We start from the raw sequence: 17,545 nt of genomic DNA on the forward strand, positions 1-17,545 counted from the left end.
TAGACTCTCCTCCACCTTTCCCAAGCCGTGTCCATTCCTCTCCTTGTCTGTATCGAACTGCTCTCGAGCTTTAGAGCCGCTGTGGCAGAACCGCCTAATCTAATGACTTTCAGGAGTGCTCGTCTTCTATTAAACACTAAGCACTCAAAGAAGAACACCAAATTATGCAGTTCCGTCGGGCACACCCCAGGAGAGGACCCGAAAATCCATATTTTTTTATTAGGATCACAAATGAGAAAATAAAGCTTACATCATTCTTAACGATTTCTTATATCACTTTTAATACAACATCAGAGTATAATATTTATTATTATAACATCAGAAGGTAATCGTATTATCAGGGTTATAAATAATTTAATTGAACAGTAGAATATGAACATGTGATCAGAATTACAGCGAAAATGAATATCTAATCATGACATGATAAAGTATTGATATATAAACTACGACAACAGATTATGAAACTTTCATTTATAAAAATATTTGGTGAGAGTTATAAATAACAACTATGATCATAGCATAAAGAAATCGTGGCTGAACCCACCAGGAGGTATCCACACACAACGGTTGGCTCTATCATCCACCTGCCACCTACAATAGGGGGAATAAAACCCTGAGTACTCAATTGTACTCAGCAAGACTTAACCGACAGAAAAAAGAAAAGACTCCAAGGATATGCAAGGCTGTCTGGCTTGTGGATTTTTTATATTTGCAGGAAGCATTACTAAGCGTGCGTCCTTATATTCGATTTTTATTAATAGCCGTATTGGTTCATTAACTAACTATTCTATGTAAGCACATGTGCTACTTTCAAGCAGGTAGTAAGCAATCAGATTTCCTTTTTTTCATCCTCCATCTTTTATCTTTTAGTTCTTACTACGATATTAAACTGTAGACAAGTCATACCGGATCGTCCGGCGATTCGCGAATCAATGCCCCCAGCTAGGTATCCAAAAACACACGTCCCGCTTATACCCAAGGCACAAGCAAGACCAACCCATCACTCTCTAGTCCTAGGTGTCCAGGTCCCCATCCAACCTGGGACTCCAAGACACCGCCTCTTAGTGCCGAACTCAGTGCGGTGTAAGGACCTCCTAACCCAAAAATCACCCTGACGGTCGGTCTAGAAAGAGTCAGATCCACGATAAGAGAGCAACAAGTCTTCCAAGCGCCCATACCCAAGTATGTGCTCGAGATAATAAGTTTGTGACTTGCCTAGAGCCTTATGCAATGGTCGGTCCTTAACCGACACAGATAGAGAAAGCAGTGTAACCAAGCTATGCCCCACGTCCCCGACGACACAACTTCTTACACCCACCAATACCCAAACTATATCCCTGTCCGATCATCATTTTCTCTTCCACCATTTTTATATTTTTCAAGTGATAATAATCTAATAATATATTTTCTATCTCTCGTGAGTCAGAGTGACAACCATAGGATAAAGATATATATATACCGGAGCACTGTAGCATAGCAATCTACACGATCCTGTAATACTAGTAAGACTCATAGGATAAAGATATATATGCAAGTGGGTTTCATTCAACTCCTGAAAACTTAATGCACAGATATAATTCAAAGTGCAGAAAAGTAGGGGTAATGCACCGGGGCTTACCTGGGTAAGATATATTAAAAAGTTAGTATCTGCATCTTCAGATCATCCACCATCAATTGAATAGAAAACACATTGCATCATCTCCTGGAGAAAATACCATTACATCATCTTCGGATTTCTAATCATCCTTTAATTGATCCGTTGATCCATCATCGTACCTATATGATATGTATTGATGTAAATGTATAGATGTAAATAACCAATGACAACCGAAACGCTTAGAAATCCGATCACGTCTCACAAGCTAACGAGATAGCTCTAACGCTGGTCTACGTATCAATGTTGTCGAATAAAACGTTACATCCCAATAATTGTTTTAGTTATACAAACCCAAGCTATTTTTTATCTTATTCTATCAATTTAATCATATTCGAAATAGGACATTATTATATATTTAGCAAACTAATTATTCTGGAGCTACAACAATTACAATGAGTACCTAATACTGCTAGAAATCTACTGTAGAAATTTCAGATCCAACACTATTACCAATTTATCACAATAATTTCTATAAGTTTATATTTTTATAATATTAAATACCTTAAATTAATTATATAGCTTTTAAGAATATTATCAAACTATGTGAACAAAATATACTAACAACGGAAGGTAATCGTATTATCAGAGTTATAAATAATTTAATTGAACAGTGGAATATAAACATGTGATCAGAATTAAAGAGGAAATGAATATCTAATCATGACATGATAAAATATTGATATATAAACTACGGCAACAGATTATAAAACTTTTATTTATAAATGTATTTGGTGAGAGTTATAAATAACAACTACGATCACAGCATAAAGAAATCATCGCTGAGCCCACCAGGAGGTATCCACACATAAAGGTCAGCTCTAGCATCCACCTGTCACATACAACAGGGAGAATAAAACCCTTAGTACTCAATTGTACTCAGCAAGACTTACCCGACAGAAGAAAAAAGACTCCAAAAATATGCAAGGCTATCTAGCTTTTAGATTTATTGTATTTGCAGGAAGCATTACTAAGCGTGCGTTCTTATATTCGATTTTTATTAATAGTCGTATTGGTTTATTAACTAACCATTCTATGTAAGCATATGTGCTACTTTCAAGTAGGTGGTAAGCAATCAGATTTTCTTTTTTCATCTTCCATCTTTAATCTTTCAGTTCTTACTACGATGCTAAACCGTAGACAAGTCGTACTGGATCGCCCAGTGATTCGCAAATCAATACTCCCAGCTGGGTACCAAAAAACACATGCCCCATTTGTACCCAAGGCACAAGCAAGACCAACCTATCACCCTCCAGTCCTAGGTGTCCAGGTCTCTATCCAAACTGGGACTCCAAGACCTCACCCCTTAGTCCCGGACTCAGTGCGATGCAAGGACCTCCTAACACAAAAACTACCCTAACAGTCGGTCTAGAAAGAGTTGGATCCATGACAAGAGAGCAACAAGTTTTCCAAGCGCCTATACCCAAGTATGTGCTCGGGATAATAAGTTTGTGACTTGCCTTGAGCCTTATGCAACGGCCGGTCCTTAACCGACACAGATAGGGAAAGTAGTGTAACCAAGCTATGCCCCGTGTCCGCGGCGACACAACTTCTTATACCCACCAATACCCAAACCATATCCCTGTTCGGTCACCATTTTTCTTTCTACCATTTTTATATTTTTCAAGTGATAATAATCTAATAATATATTTCATATCTCTCGTGAGTCGTGAATGACAACCATAGGAAAAAGATATATATATATATATATATATATATATATATATATATATATATATATATAACTTAATGCACAGATATAATTTAAAGTGCAGAAAAGTAGGGGTTATGCACCGGGGCTTGCCTGGGTAAGATATATTAAAAAGTTAGTATATGCATCTTCAGATCATCCACCATCAATTGAATAGAAAAACCCATTACATCATCTCCTGAAGAAAATACCATTACACCATCTTTGGATTTTCAATCATCCTTTAATTGATCCGTTGATCCATCATCGTACCTATATGATATGCATTGATGCAAATGCATAGATGTAAATAACCAACGACAGTCGAAACGCTTAGAAATCCGATCACACCTCACAAGCTAATGAGATAGCTCTAACGCTGGTCTACGTATCCATGTTGTCGAATAAGACGTTACATCCCAACAATTGTTTTAGTTATACAAACCCAAGCTGTTTCTTTATACCATTCTATCAATTTAATCCTATTTGAAATAGGGCATCATTATATATTTAGCAAACTAATTATTCTGGAGCTGCAACAATTACAATGAGTACCTAATACTACTAGGAATTTACTGTAGAAATTTTAGATCCAACACTATTACCAATTTATCACAATAATTTCTACAAATTTATATTTTTACAATTTTAAGTACCTTAAATTAATTATATAGCTTCCAAGAATATTATCAAACTATGTGAATAAAATATACTAACAGGTAGATCATGATTTTTAGAGACTAACAAAATTAGTTTCACAATTTTTGGACAACTACACAAATTGTTACCGATCTTACAAGTTTGCTTTAGCATTAAATTAGAAAATACCTCAAAATTGAAAAAGGAACCGGCGGCACAAAAATTGGCCCAACAGCGGCGATAACTGCACGGGCGGCCCACTGGGGCGCACGGCCCAGCGTACAGCGCGGCACCAGGCCAGCCCAAGCGGCGCGACGGTGGCCCAACGCGGGGCGAATGGCCCAGCAAGGCGGCAGTCCAGCAGCGCGACCTGATAAGGCGCGACAACAGCGCAGGTGGCCCAACAGAGCGCAGCAACGGTGGTAGGCCGGCCTAGTAAGCCACGCACAAGCAACAGGCCAGCCCAAGCGGGGGTGCGGCCGGTGGCCTAGTAAGCCGACCCATGCGACCAGGGTAGGGCGGCGGTGGCAGAGCACTAGCACAGCCGCGGGGCGTGCATGCACGCGCGCACACGCGACGGTGGCGGGAGACGTGACAACGGCTTCCCGATGTAGGAGACCAACAGAGAAACATAGAGCATATGGGATGAGTCCGAGCTAGGACTGTGACTCCAACGCGGGACCAAGGGAGCTTCACGCACTCACGAGGGGAAAGCCGGCGACATCGGCGCGCAGCGGTGCTGGCCGAGCGGCTCCAGGCGACGTGGGCGTGAGGCGTGTGGCCACAACGGAGAGCTGCGGCAGTGGCGCTGGGGCATAGAGTGGCTCAGGCGTGGGCAATAGAAATGAAGCGGAGTGAATGGGATACAGAGACGGTTCATGCTATGGGGATAAACACGGCCATGGTGCGCTCCCGACGCGAGCGGATAGGAAATAAAGGAGAGGGGATAAGATGGTGCACTCGATGAGGTAGGCGTGCTGGCGGTTGTGTCCACAAAAGAAGAAAGAAAGAAAAGGGAAGGGGGTCTGGTATGAGGGATGAGGCGTGAGAGTCGAGAGCCGACCGGATACTAGGAAAAGGAGAAACACACAGTGCACAAAGACGACGAGTGCGGCACGATGCCGCGACCATGCGAGAACGGGAAGCTCAGGGCCCGATACAGACAACGTTCGCTAGGCACGCAGCGAAATGACCCAGCATGCGTAGCATGGTCAACTAAACACAGGGCTTGGGACATGACATCCACTCAGACTTTTACAATCACTTTCGACTACCCGAGGCTAACTTTTCTTACTACTCTTCTTTTTCTTTCCTTTACTCGATCACATCCATTTTTTATGTAGACTAAGACCATGTCATACTTTTTTCCTCTAAAACCATCTCCTCTTGCTTACCTTGAGAGAACACTATGTCATCAACCTGTTTGTGGACTTCCTGTTTGAACATCTGAATATTTCCAAAGAGAATATTTGCAACAAAAGTGGCGTGGCGGTGTAACTTGGTAAAGGTACTTGGTCAATAACCTCGATACCAGCGCGTGTCGAGCAGCGTCACCATGTGGCAACTGTTCCCCAGGGGCCATCGGTTTTGTCGTGACATCATAAGCTATTAAACAGGCAACTATTACCAACTTACACGCTATGAAGGCGGTGGGGTCATAGACCACAGAATAAGGAATGTATTGCAAGGGATGATTCAAACAATAAGGGTTCCCTTCACAACAAGAGACAGGGATTTTAAATCTAACGGCGGATTTGTTTTAAAGAGATTAAGTGTTCTACTGGGACATCCATAATTAGTCGATACAGTATCCTATGTTATCCAATCACGGCTGGTCTGCTGGTATCTAAATGACAACTTCTCTTGTAACCCTCTTAACATTGCCCTTGAAAACTTTAAACATGTCTAACGAAACTTAAGGTAGATGAGCGCAATAAACACGGCGAAATAAAAAAATACATATTCTAACGGTCTTATACGGTTACAACGTACAAGCATCCAGACTCCCATTCATGACACATCATTCACCTACGTCGGACGATCTCAACAACTACGGATGACAACAATGGCAAGAATACAATACCGGAGGACAACGGTGAAAAGCACTACTACTACGGGTACAACATCCCAAGCCAACTAATCTACTTGGAACCACGTATCTTCATTCCCGGGCTCGGTGGATTTCTTCTATTGTCCTGGCTACGGATCTGCATCTTCTCGTGGCAATAGCTGAGTGAGAGGAACCAAGGACTCAACTTCTAACACTTCCGAGGGTGGAGATGCTGCTGGCACTACAACACCGATTCTTCTTTTTTTCTGGCAGGTGGATAGGGATCCCTTCCAAGATCGGGGCATCTTGTCTTTCAGCAGCCAGCGTCCTCTGCTTGGCTCTAGTGACAAGATAAGCCTCACGTAGCTGATGGACATGTCGATCCTCAGCCTCCTTCAGAGCTTCTGACATGGTAGTCTCTTGGCTCTCTACAGCACTGGCATGCGCTTCGACGAGCTGCACCTAAAACATCCGGGTGAAGATCTCGGCTTCCTCGGCCCGCCGGAGGTAGATCCTCAGTTCCAAGGCTTGTCGGTCATACTGCTCATCTAGAGCAAGCAGGTACGTGATCAAATGCACCACGGTTGGACTGTCCTCTTACGCATCCCGCCCTTGCAATTTGAGATTGAGATTAAGGGAGTATTAAGTAGAGATAGGAAGAATAAGACAAGATATAACTAGATTCGTATGAATAGACAGAGGAGTATAAATATAAAATTTATAAAGACATTTTGTACTTTTTAATAAAACATGGACAACGGACGATAATGAGGATATTATATATTATAAGAATAGAAAATGGTTCAAAGAAATGTTTGATTAAGTATAAAGATAGAGACGCAGAGGAGATACATGAGCTGTTCGGTAGTTTTTCGTGTTTCACAAGCCGACTGAAACTATTTAGTTGTGAGAGAAAAACATTGTAGATGGCTGTTCAAGCGAACAGGGCGACATATAGTATATTAACTGTCACGTAATTATGGTCATGTTCGTTTCTCTTTTAATCCGTCTTTTTCAGCTTGTTTTTTCAATCGAAACAGTATTTTTCTCTCACAACAAATTAACTGGAACAGTGTTTTGACTTTTTTTTTCAACGAAGTGAACCGGGCCTATGCCAAAAACGTTGCCACGTTGGCAGGAAAACAAGTCGATGAAACGTTGGCCAATGCCGCCACACGCGACACGCCCACGCCAACGCGGCTATACCTACAGAGCTCCTAGGCCTTGTTTAGATTGCAAGTTTTTTCACTCTCTCTCCATCACATCAAATCTTTGGACACATGCATGCAGTATTAAATGTAGATAAAAAAATAACTAATTACACAGTTTGATTGTAAATTACGAGACGAATCTTTTGAGCCTAGTTAGACCATGATTGGACAATAATTGTCAAATACAAACGAAAGTGCTACAGTGCCAAATACTGATTCGTAACCTCAATCTAAACAAGTCCCTAGCACTACAAATTACTGTCCCATCATCGCCTCCATAATTAATTGATTACCTAGCCGTACGAAATCTTGACTTTAAACTAATCACCGTCGAAACGCGTCGCTTTAAATTTCGGCCGGTATAGTCCAGCTTGTTTCAGCTTCAGCTCTCTCACATAATACTATTCGATCCTCCGAAACCATCCAAACACTGTTCACCGGACCATCCGAACGAGCAACGCGCTCACCGCCCCACCAGCGAGACACCCCCGCTAGGGTTTTCCCCCGCCGACCGGGCATTGCGGAGGCAGCAAGCCACGCCACGGCCCGGCGGGGCGCCACTCCCGGCGGCGTCGGCTGATTTGGATGGTGGGTTGCCCCGCTGGGCCTCAAGATCTGAGATGGCCGACGGCGGGGCCGAGGAGGGGAATGCTTCGGCGCAAAAGGGCTCAGCGCGCCGTCGGGGCCCAGTGCAGGCGGGCCTCCTCACGCTCATGCACAGGTCAGATCCCGTCAAGGTCGAGCTCAACCGGCTCGAGAACGAAGTCAGGGGTGAGCTGATTCGTGACTGTTGCTGTGTGGGTTCAAATTTTAGTTGATTTTCGCAGCATTTTAAGGGTCTTATTGGGCAATGTTTGGTTCTTCTATGAGGTTTTAGATAAGGATAGGGAGCTGGGCGAGGCGCACGCGGAGATAAAGGCGCTCCGGCTGTCGGAGAGGGCGCGGGAGAAGGCCGTCGAGGAGGTAACTTCTGAATGTTCTTCGTGCTTGTGTAAGACCGTTGTTTGAATAGTCATTTCACTGTATTTGTGAACTGGAGTGGTGTCGTCGCGCCAGATTTTAAGTGGAAAACTTGGGAGCCATGAGCAAATAGCCCCTCGGGAGGACTCAGTCTCACACTAAGCTGGGTTTAGCAGGAGTTTGAGCGCAAGACATCTGAACCCTGTTTGTTTCTGGTAGTATTCAGCTGGGTCGATTAATTCTAATGATATGGTTCATTTCTGGGTGGCATGATTTTCTCGGTCCAGCATTTTTTTGCAATTTTGTTCAAAATTAGTTTGGTTTAGCTTTTCATGGGCACATCCCTTCCGCCTGAGTGACAGTTGAATAAGTCCATAGCAGCATGTTGCTCTTATGGTTTCATAACACCCCCCAAACCTCGATACCAGCGCGTGTCGAGCAGCGTCACCATGTGGCAACTGTTCCCAGGGGCGATCGGTTTTGTCGTGACATCATAAGCTATTAACCAGGCAACTATTACCAACTTACACGCTATGAAGGCGGTGGGGTCATAGACCACAGAATAAGGGATGTATTGCAAAGGATAATTAAAACAACAAGGGTTTCCTTCACAACAAGACAGGGATTTTAAATCTAACGGCGGATTTATTTTAAAGAGATTCAAGTATTCTACTGGGACATCCATAATTAGTTGATACAATATCCTATGTTATCCAATCACGGCTGGTCTGCTGGTATCTAAATGACAATTTCTCTTGTAACCCTCTTAACATTGCCCTTAAAAACTTTAAACATGTCTAACGAAACTTAAGATAGATGAGCGCAATAAACACGGCGAAATAAAAAAATACACATTCTAACGGTCTTATACGGTTACAACGTACAAGCATCCAGACTCCCATTCATGACACATCATTCACCTACGTCGGACGATCTCAACAACTACAGATGACAACAACGGCAAGAATACAATACCGGAGGACAACGGTGAAAAGCACTACTACTACGGGTACAATATCCCAAGCCAACTAATCTACTTGGAACCACGTATCTTCATTCCCGGGCTCGGTGGATTTCTTCTACTGTCCTGGCTACGGATCTGCATCTTCTCGTGGCAATAGCTGAGTGAGAGGAACCAAGGACTCAACTTCTAACACTTCCGAGGGTAGAGATGCTGGTGACACTACAACACCGATTCTTCTTTTTTTCTGGCAGGTGGATAGGGATCCCTTCAAAGATCGGGGCATCTTGTCTTTCAGCAGCCAGCGTCCTCTGCTTGGCTCTAGTGACAAGATAAGCCTCACGCAGCTGATGGACATGCCGATCCTCAGCCTCCTTCAGAGCTTCTGACATGGCAGTCTCTTGGCTCTCTGCAGCACTGGCATGCGCTTCGACGAGCTGCACCTGAAACATCCGGGTGAAGATCTCGGCTTCCTCGGCCCGTCGGAGGTAGATCCCCAGTTCCAAGGCTTGTCGGTCATACTGCTCATCTAGAGCAAGCAGGTACGTGATCAAATGCACCACGGTTGGACTGTCCTCTTACGCATCCCGCCCTTGCAATTTGAGATTGAGATTGAGGGAGTATTAAGTAGAGATAGGAAGAATAAGACAAGATATAACTAGATTCGTATGAATAGATAGAGGAGTATAAATATAAAATTTATAAAGACATTTTGTACTTTTTAATAAAACATGGACAATGGATGATAATGAGGATATTATATATTATAAGAATAGAAAATGGTTCAAAGGAATGTTTGATTAAGTATAAAGATAGAGACGCAGAGGAGATACATGAGCTGTTCGGTAGTTTTCCGCGTTTGACAAGCCGACTGAAACTATTTAGTTGTGAGAGAAAAATATTATAGATGGCTGTTCAAGCGAACAGGGCGACATATAGTATATTAACTGTCACGTAATTATGGTCATGTTCGTTTCTCTTTTAATCCGTCTTTTTCAGCTCTGTTTTTTCAATCGAAACAATATTTTTCTCTCACAACAAATTAACCAGAACAGTGTTTTGACCTTTTTTTTCAACGAAGTGAACCGGGCCTATGCCAAAAACGTTGCCACGTTGGCAGGAAAACAAGTCGATGAAACGTTGGCCAATGCCGCCACACGCGACACGCCCACGCCAACGCGGCTATACCTACAGAGCTACTAGGCCTTGTTTAGATTGCAAGTTTTTTCACTCTCTCTCCATCACATCAAATCTTTGGACACATGCATGGAGTATTAAATGTAGATAAAAAAAATAACTAATTACACAGTTTGATTGTAAATTACGAGACGAATCTTTTGAGCCTAGTTAGGCCATGATTGAACAATAATTGTCAAATACAAACGAAAGCGCTACAGTGCCAAATACTGATTCGTAACCTCAATCTAAACAAGTCTCTAGCACTACAAATTACTGTCCCATCATCGCCTCCATAATTAATTAGCACTACAAATTACTGTCCCATCATCGCCTCCATAATTAATTGATTACCTAGCCGTACGAAATCTTGACTTTAAACTAATCACCGTGGAAACGCGTCGCTTTAAATTTCGGCCGGTATAGTCCAACTTGTTTCAGCTTCAGCTCTCTCACATAATACTATTCGATCCTCCTAAACCATCCAAACACTGTTCACCGGACCATCCGAACGAGCAACGCGCTCACCGCCCCACCAGCGAGACACCCCCGCTAGGGTTTTCCCCCGCCGACCGGGCATTGCGGAGGCAGCAAGCCACGCCACGGCCCGGCGGGGCGCCACTCCCGGCGGCGTCGGCTGATTTGGATGGTGGGTTGCCCCGCTGGGCCTCAAGATCTGAGATGGCCGACGGCGGGGCCGAGGAGGGGAATGCTTCGGCGCAAAAGGGCTCAGCGCGCCGCCGGGGCCCAGTGCAGGCGGGCCTCCTCACGCTCATGCACAGGTCAGATCCCGTCAAGGTCGAGCTCAACCGGCTCGAGAACGAAGTCAGGGGTGAGCTGATTCGTGACTGTTGCTGTGTGGGTTCAAATTTTAGTTGATTTTCGCAGCATTTTAAGGGTCTTATTGGGCAATGTTTGGTTCTTCTATGAGGTTTTAGATAAGGATAGGGAGCTGGGCGAGGCGCACGCGGAGATAAAGGCGCTCCGGCTGTCGGAGAGGGCGCGGGAGAAGGCCGTCGAGGAGGTAACTTCTGAATGTTCTTCGTGCTTGTGTAAGACCGTTGTTTGAATAGTCATTTCACTGTATTTGTGAACTGGAGTGGTGTCGTCGCGCCAGATTTTAAGTGGAAAACTTGGGAGCCATGAGCAAATAGCCCCTCGGGAGGACTCAGTCTCACACTAAGCTGGGTTTAGCAGGAGTTTGAGCGCAAGACATCTGAACCCTGTTTGTTTCTGGTAGTATTCAGCTGGGTCGATTAATTCTAATGATATGGTTCATTTCTGGGTGGCATGATTTTCTCGGTCCAGCATTTTTTTGCAATTTTGTTCAAAATTAGTTTGGTTTAGCTTTTCATGGGCACATCCCTTCCGCCTGAGTGACAGTTGAATAAGTCCATAGCAGCATGTTGCTCTTATGGTTTCATAACCCCCCCCCCCCCCCTCCTAGTTTACCAATAAGGCATAGTATATATGATCTGGAGCGTCATGTGTCAATAATTGCTGAAAAAATAAGAATCGACTAAGTATATACGGAGTCTTTCTTCTGTTGTCTGTTCATTCAGGTCTAGTTATGGAGGACTTCAGGAGTTCACTGAAGTGAATAGAATCTGGTTCGGGGATCCTGAAGCTTCTTTTACAATTTTTGAGTTTTGATTCTCATTTTCCATATATGGAGGCCCTTTTCTTTGTTCAGCTAAGGCAGAGCCTTAAATTACTTTCAGAGCACTGTGCTATAGCTAGTATTATCTGTTTGTTTCTGTTTGTTTCTTAAACATATAGTTGCAATTTAAATGTCTGTTGAGCCTGTCCAATTTAAGTCGGTGTCAAATTCACGAGGAACCATATCCTGTATGATCTTATTTTTTCTATTGTGTTTCTGTAAGATGGGATATCTTGTTTGTGGGCGTCTATTATTCGTCTGGATCTAAGGTCCCCCCATTTGCTTATCGTCTTATCCCTTTGGAACTCAACATGTCATAGGTTTCCTGAGCAAGTGAACAGTATGTCTGGATTTTATAACATACTTGCTTATTGGCAAATCCAAGTAGCTCCTGAAACATGAATGACTCAACATTTGATTTATGATCAGTTAATGAAATCAATCCAGTGATTGAGATTTTGCCCCTTTTGGGTGCCAAGGCAAAGGTTCTTTTGCATTTTTTATTTTTACTCTTGCATTTCTTTGTGTTTAAAGATTCCTCAAAATAACTATTTCACCAGCTAAGGCATTTTTTTTTTCCAAATCAAAGATACATCTGTCATATTAAACTGGTGTGGTAATGCTCTTGCCAGGGGCAACTCAATTAATTTGTAGCTTTGTATGCCATTAGTGAATATAGAGATGGCCTGACTCATGTCGAGATGTACTATGCTCTTTAACATTAGTTTTCGTGATGGTACCTGGGCTAGTGGGCTATGCTCTATTACTCTTGATATATAAATAAATGAAAATAAAGGGAAAGGGAGTTCTTCTTTCTATTTTGTTAAAGATGGTTAGTTTCCTTTGTTAATATGACTGTTAATATGTTGTACTTTGATGGCAGCTCACTGTTGAATTAGAGAAGGTGGATGAGAAACTCAAGTTGACAGAGTCTCTCCTTGAAAGCAAAGTATATATATCCTTTGACTCCCTTTTGTTGTTTCTGCCCCCTCTATTGGTTGCTCTTTGATAACTGGAGTTTTGCAGAACCTAGAACTGAAGAAAACAAATGATGAAAAAAAGGCTGCTATGGCTGCTCAGTTTGCAGCTGAAGCAACACTACGAAGAGTACATGCAGCTCGGAAAGATGATGATATGCCACCTATTGAAGCTATCCTTGCACCACTTGAAGCAGAGCTAAAGATTTCTAGGAAGGAGGTAACACTTACAACCTACCTCTTACCTGTTTTTGATCTGTGATGAAGTCATCATATTTTTCTCATACTTCTTGGCATATTGATTTCCTCTCTTATTGCATAGACCATATGCATTTCCTTTTAATGCAGAGGATACATATTTACTATACTTGACGAAAGAATTCGTGGTTCTTTTTAGATTGCAAAGCTCCAGGATGACAATAGTGCTTTGGACCGTTTAACAAAGCAAAAGGAGGCAGCACTGCTAGAAGCGGAAAGGACTGTACAAATCGCAATGGCTAAAGCTACTATGGTTGATGACATGCAAAACAAGAACCAAGAGTTGATGAAGCAAATTGAAATTTGCCAGGTATATAGAGTTTATTGTATCTTACAAGGTCTATACAATAAATTAATCAGTAAAGTCATCTCAATTGAACTTATTTGTTGCTTACCTTCTTGGAATGCAGGAAGAAAATAAGATCTTGGATAAGCTGCACCGCCAAAAAGTTGCAGAAGTAGAAAAGCTGAGTCAAACTGTGAGAGAGCTGAAAGAGGATGTTCTGCAAGGTGGTGCAGCTGCCAATGTTGTTAGAGATTACCAACGGAAAGTTCAAGAAATGAATGTAACCTACTATCCTTCATCTCTTAGGGCCTGTTTGGAAAGGTGGCTTAATGATCCAAATCCCTTGGGTTTAGTAAAAAGTTGAACTAAATCCTAAAAATTCGTTGACCAATCTTCCCTTGCAAACAGGCCATTCCTCTGCAATTATTGATTCTTTATACAATCGTGTGACCTATGCTATTTTCTGTTCATGACACAATTAGGAAGAAAAGAAAATTCGTGACCGTGAACTTGCTCGAGCGAAAGTTACTGCAAATAGGGTTGCTGTTGTGGTCGCAAATGAGTGGAAAGATGCTAATGACAAAGTAATGCCTGTTAAACAGTGGCTTGAAGAACGAAGGTTCCTGCAGGTAGGATGCTAAAGCTGTTTCATATAGGACATCCACAGTTATCAATAGAGTAACATGCATTAATTCTAATGTCTTTGACAAAAATCGCTTCTGCAGGGTGAGATGCAGCAACTTCGTGACAAACTTGCTATTGCAGAGAGAACTGCTCGATCGGAAGCTCAATTAAAGGTTAATAATCACAATGTTCATTTCGAGCTAATATTTTAAGCACGTGAGTTATTAATTTTCAACTATCCATTAAAATTTATCTGAACTCAGGAAAAGTGTCAGTTGCGCTTAAAGGTTTTGGAAGATAGTTTGAGGGGCCCTCCAAGTGGTTCTAGTCATCCTCCTATGGAAGGAAAGAGTATAAGTAATGGACCTCCCCGTCGACTTTCACTAGGTGGTATTGATAGTATATCCAAAATCTCTCCAAACGGTGTGTTAATGAGGAGGTCTCCATCTTTCAATTCAAGATCCTCCCTCTCGACCAGCAGTTGTTTGGTCCTGAAGCATGCAAAAGGAACTTCAAAGTCATTCGATGGTGGTACCAGGTCATTAGACCGGGGAAAAGTTCTCGGGAGTGGACCTCATTCACTCAATAGATCTATGGATGCAGTTAAAGATTGTGAAACAACTGATAATTGGAAGGATATCGCAGAAGAAAAAAGTAATGAAACCACAAACAATGATTCAGCTGATATGGTGTCTGGTGTACTCTATGACGTGCTGCAAAAGGAGGTAGTTTCCTTGAGAAAGGCATGCCATGAGAAAGACCAAACTCTAAAGGACAAAGAAGATGCAATAGAGGTATGATGCTATACTAGATTACTACTATCACGGAAATGCAACTTTATTATTTAGTACTACTACTTCCGTCCCAAAATAGATGACCTTATAGCATTAAAATTTTGTCCCAAAATACTTGACCTCACTTCCCAATGCACCTCTCTTTTCCCAATACATCTCTATCTCTACCCCTTGAGGGGCATTTTGGTCTTTTGGCTTCAGCGTTGGTTTCCGTGTGAGATTCTTAAACATCATCTAATATGGGACAGAGGGGGTACCTCCATTCTCTCCTAGTTTGCTATATTTCTCACATGAAACTGTAGTACTCCCTCTCACAAAGGGTTGCAGTTTTAGGTTTGTCCTAATTCAAACATTTCTACCTTTGACCATCAATCCCTTTAGATTTGTATAGTCTATAACAACATTTATGAAAGTATTTCTCATGGTGTACCTAGAAACATAGAACTTATGATAAACGATACAAATTTCTAGAAATTGATGGTTAAAGATAAGACTCTGGACAAAACTAAGACAACAACCTTTTCTGAAACGGAGGGAGTAGTGTGGTAGTGAGATTGTTAATCTGTTTGCCGACAATAATTGAAGGCCATGTCAGTGCTCAAAAACTAGTATTAAGTCAGATTGGACATAATAGTGGATATTGTATGTGAAGAAACATCGTCTGTGGTTTTATGGTTTAGCTTATAAACTGTTGTCTACAGATGCTAGCAAAGAAAGTAGATACATTACATAAAGCAAAGGAAGTGGAGGCTAAAAAGAAGAGGCAAGAGATAGCTGCTTTGGAGAAAAAATTTGCTGTGGTGTGCCTTGAACAAGAACGACTTGGTAATTTGAGAGGACCTGGAACTTCTCAGACGGTTTCCGGAAGGTATGCCCTTTGAAATGTTTTATACAAGAATAATTTTTTATAAGGTTTTATATGTGTCCTTGACCACCTTTTTGAATACTTGAACATGTATACCACATATATTGGAAGATTAGTAAACCCAAAATGTGCTATCTACTTCAATTCCATGGATTTATATATTAATAAATATTAACCTTTCAATTGCTGTCTTGCTTAATATATACTTTTATATAAGCAGGCTTAATATATACTCTGTAATTCATGCCTCTTTTATTTAAGTAGCACTAGCAACTCAAGTTATTTGGTGACATACGAATAACACTGGATCATAGTTTGTTTTTGTCAAGTGCTATCTTAATTTACACCTTCATTTTAATGCTGCAGAACTGCATCACGGGGTGGATTGAAGCACAACCTCCAATAGCATACATCTAACTTCAGGCAGGCATGGAATTCGTCAATAGGCTTCATTTCCATTGTATTTCTTCCCCTGTTCTTATTCGTTTTGTGATCAAATAGCACAGATGACCCTGCGATACCTAGATGGGGGAAAAGAGTAGGTTTTCATCTGACATGACTTGCTTTTAATGTAGTGAAGGTAGAATCCTTCGGTGGGTGAGGTTTAACCTTGCGGCATGCCTCATTTTGTCGAGGCAGTGCTGTGGTGGTTGTATAGGTTGGACGATCCTGTGCCTTTCTATATGTAGTGGAGCTAGTGTGTTTGTGTTGCAAGTCCGGGTTGTGAATATATCATTGTATTCTGCTGTGGTTTCTCCGTTCTTCCCAATCTGTTTGCCCCTGGTGGTTGGGCTGGACTTGGTTCTTGGGACACCGTGTGTGCCTGTCTTGTTCAACGCCGAGCTGAATCAGAGTGGAGTTTGTCATTTGACCCGACCATGTGTTACGTACGTATCACCTGCTGTGGACGAATTTGTTACTGCAAGCTGTTCGTCAGGCATTTTCTGTGGCTGCAGCTGCAATTGCATCTCACACAGCACTTGTGCTTAGGTTCATGTTTCGGAGGTGGCAGGTTATGGATGAAATGGTTTGAATATCTTAGGTGCAGGCCAGGTTACTGTTGCGCTGGTGATGTCCCAAAGCATAATGGTATTTAGGTCTTGTTTAGTTTCTTCACTTAAAGTTTACTCTCTATCTCATCAAATGTTTGGACATTGCATTAAGTATTAAATATAGACTAAAAAAGTAACTAATTGCATAGTTTGTAACTAATTTGTGAGATAAATCTTTTAAGCCTAATTAGATCATGATTTGACAATAAAATCTTCTCGTGGATTACTGACGGATTCTGTAATTTGTTTTTTTATTAGTATCCGAACATCTCATACGATATTTATATGACTCGACGTGACACCTCAAAATTTTACGCTCTGAATTTGAACAGACCTTAGTTCGATGACATGCCTTGCAAAAGCGCGAACTGCAAAATTGATGTGCATCATTTTATCACGTTGACCACCGAGTCTTGGACGAGGTCTCCATGGAACCACTCGATTGCACCGTGCCCTGCAAGCTTTTCCTTGGCGACAAATCCTTGACGATCATATCACTTGGTACAGCGTGTGTACTCCCTCCGTAAAAAAAATTGCAATTCTTACTTCCTGAAAAATCAATTAATTTTAATTTTGATCAAAATTATAAAAAAATAATAACATTTATAATACAAAGTAAGTATCAATGGATTAATAATGAAATATATTTTTGTAATAAATCTTATTTGAGGTATAACTGTTAATATTA

The 17,545-nt window shown here is 41.8% G+C and overlaps 2 protein-coding genes across 3 annotated transcripts; both read left to right on the forward strand.

Moving 5' to 3' along the window:
• The first annotated feature begins 7,653 nt into the window (after positions 1 to 7,653).
• Positions 7,654 to 8,563, forward strand: LOC136467691 (microtubule-associated protein 70-2-like). The gene is made up of 2 exons (XM_066466457.1): positions 7,654 to 8,015; positions 8,122 to 8,563. The coding sequence occupies exons 1-2, from the start codon at positions 7,865 to 7,867 to the stop codon at positions 8,250 to 8,252; spliced, it is 282 nt and encodes a 93-aa protein (XP_066322554.1). The 5' UTR covers positions 7,654 to 7,864; the 3' UTR covers positions 8,253 to 8,563.
• A 2,233-nt stretch (positions 8,564 to 10,796) lies between these two features.
• Positions 10,797 to 16,574, forward strand: LOC136467690 (microtubule-associated protein 70-2-like). Of its 2 annotated transcripts, none has more exons than XM_066466455.1 (11): positions 10,797 to 11,173; positions 11,280 to 11,365; positions 12,885 to 12,950; positions 13,028 to 13,198; positions 13,376 to 13,546; positions 13,647 to 13,802; positions 14,005 to 14,151; positions 14,248 to 14,319; positions 14,410 to 14,940; positions 15,642 to 15,808; positions 16,172 to 16,574. In XM_066466455.1, the coding sequence occupies exons 1-11, from the start codon at positions 11,023 to 11,025 to the stop codon at positions 16,209 to 16,211; spliced, it is 1,758 nt and encodes a 585-aa protein (XP_066322552.1). In that variant the 5' UTR covers positions 10,797 to 11,022; the 3' UTR covers positions 16,212 to 16,574. The 2 variants fall into 2 exon arrangements, with proteins under 2 accessions (XP_066322552.1, XP_066322553.1); XM_066466456.1 differs by having other exon boundaries at positions 10,797 to 11,123.
• The last annotated feature ends 971 nt before the right edge of the window (positions 16,575 to 17,545 follow it).

The sequence above is a fragment of the Miscanthus floridulus genome, chromosome 7 (genome assembly GCF_019320115.1).
Source record: "Miscanthus floridulus cultivar M001 chromosome 7, ASM1932011v1, whole genome shotgun sequence".
Taxonomy (NCBI): domain Eukaryota; kingdom Viridiplantae; phylum Streptophyta; class Magnoliopsida; order Poales; family Poaceae; genus Miscanthus; species Miscanthus floridulus.

Excerpts from the sequence above, each read along its gene's own strand:
- LOC136467691 (XM_066466457.1), top strand. The coding sequence starts at position 7,865 with ATGGCCGACGGCGGGGCCGAGGAGGGGAATGCTTCGGCGCAAAAGGGC. Across the intron at positions 8,016-8,121 it reads GCTCGAGAACGAAGTCAGGG|ATAAGGATAGGGAGCTGGGC; the intron begins GTGAGCTGATTC and ends ATGAGGTTTTAG.
- LOC136467690 (XM_066466455.1), top strand. The coding sequence starts at position 11,023 with ATGGCCGACGGCGGGGCCGAGGAGGGGAATGCTTCGGCGCAAAAGGGC. Across the intron at positions 13,803-14,004 it reads GGAAAGTTCAAGAAATGAAT|GAAGAAAAGAAAATTCGTGA; the intron begins GTAACCTACTAT and ends TGACACAATTAG. Across the intron at positions 15,809-16,171 it reads TCTCAGACGGTTTCCGGAAG|AACTGCATCACGGGGTGGAT; the intron begins GTATGCCCTTTG and ends TTAATGCTGCAG.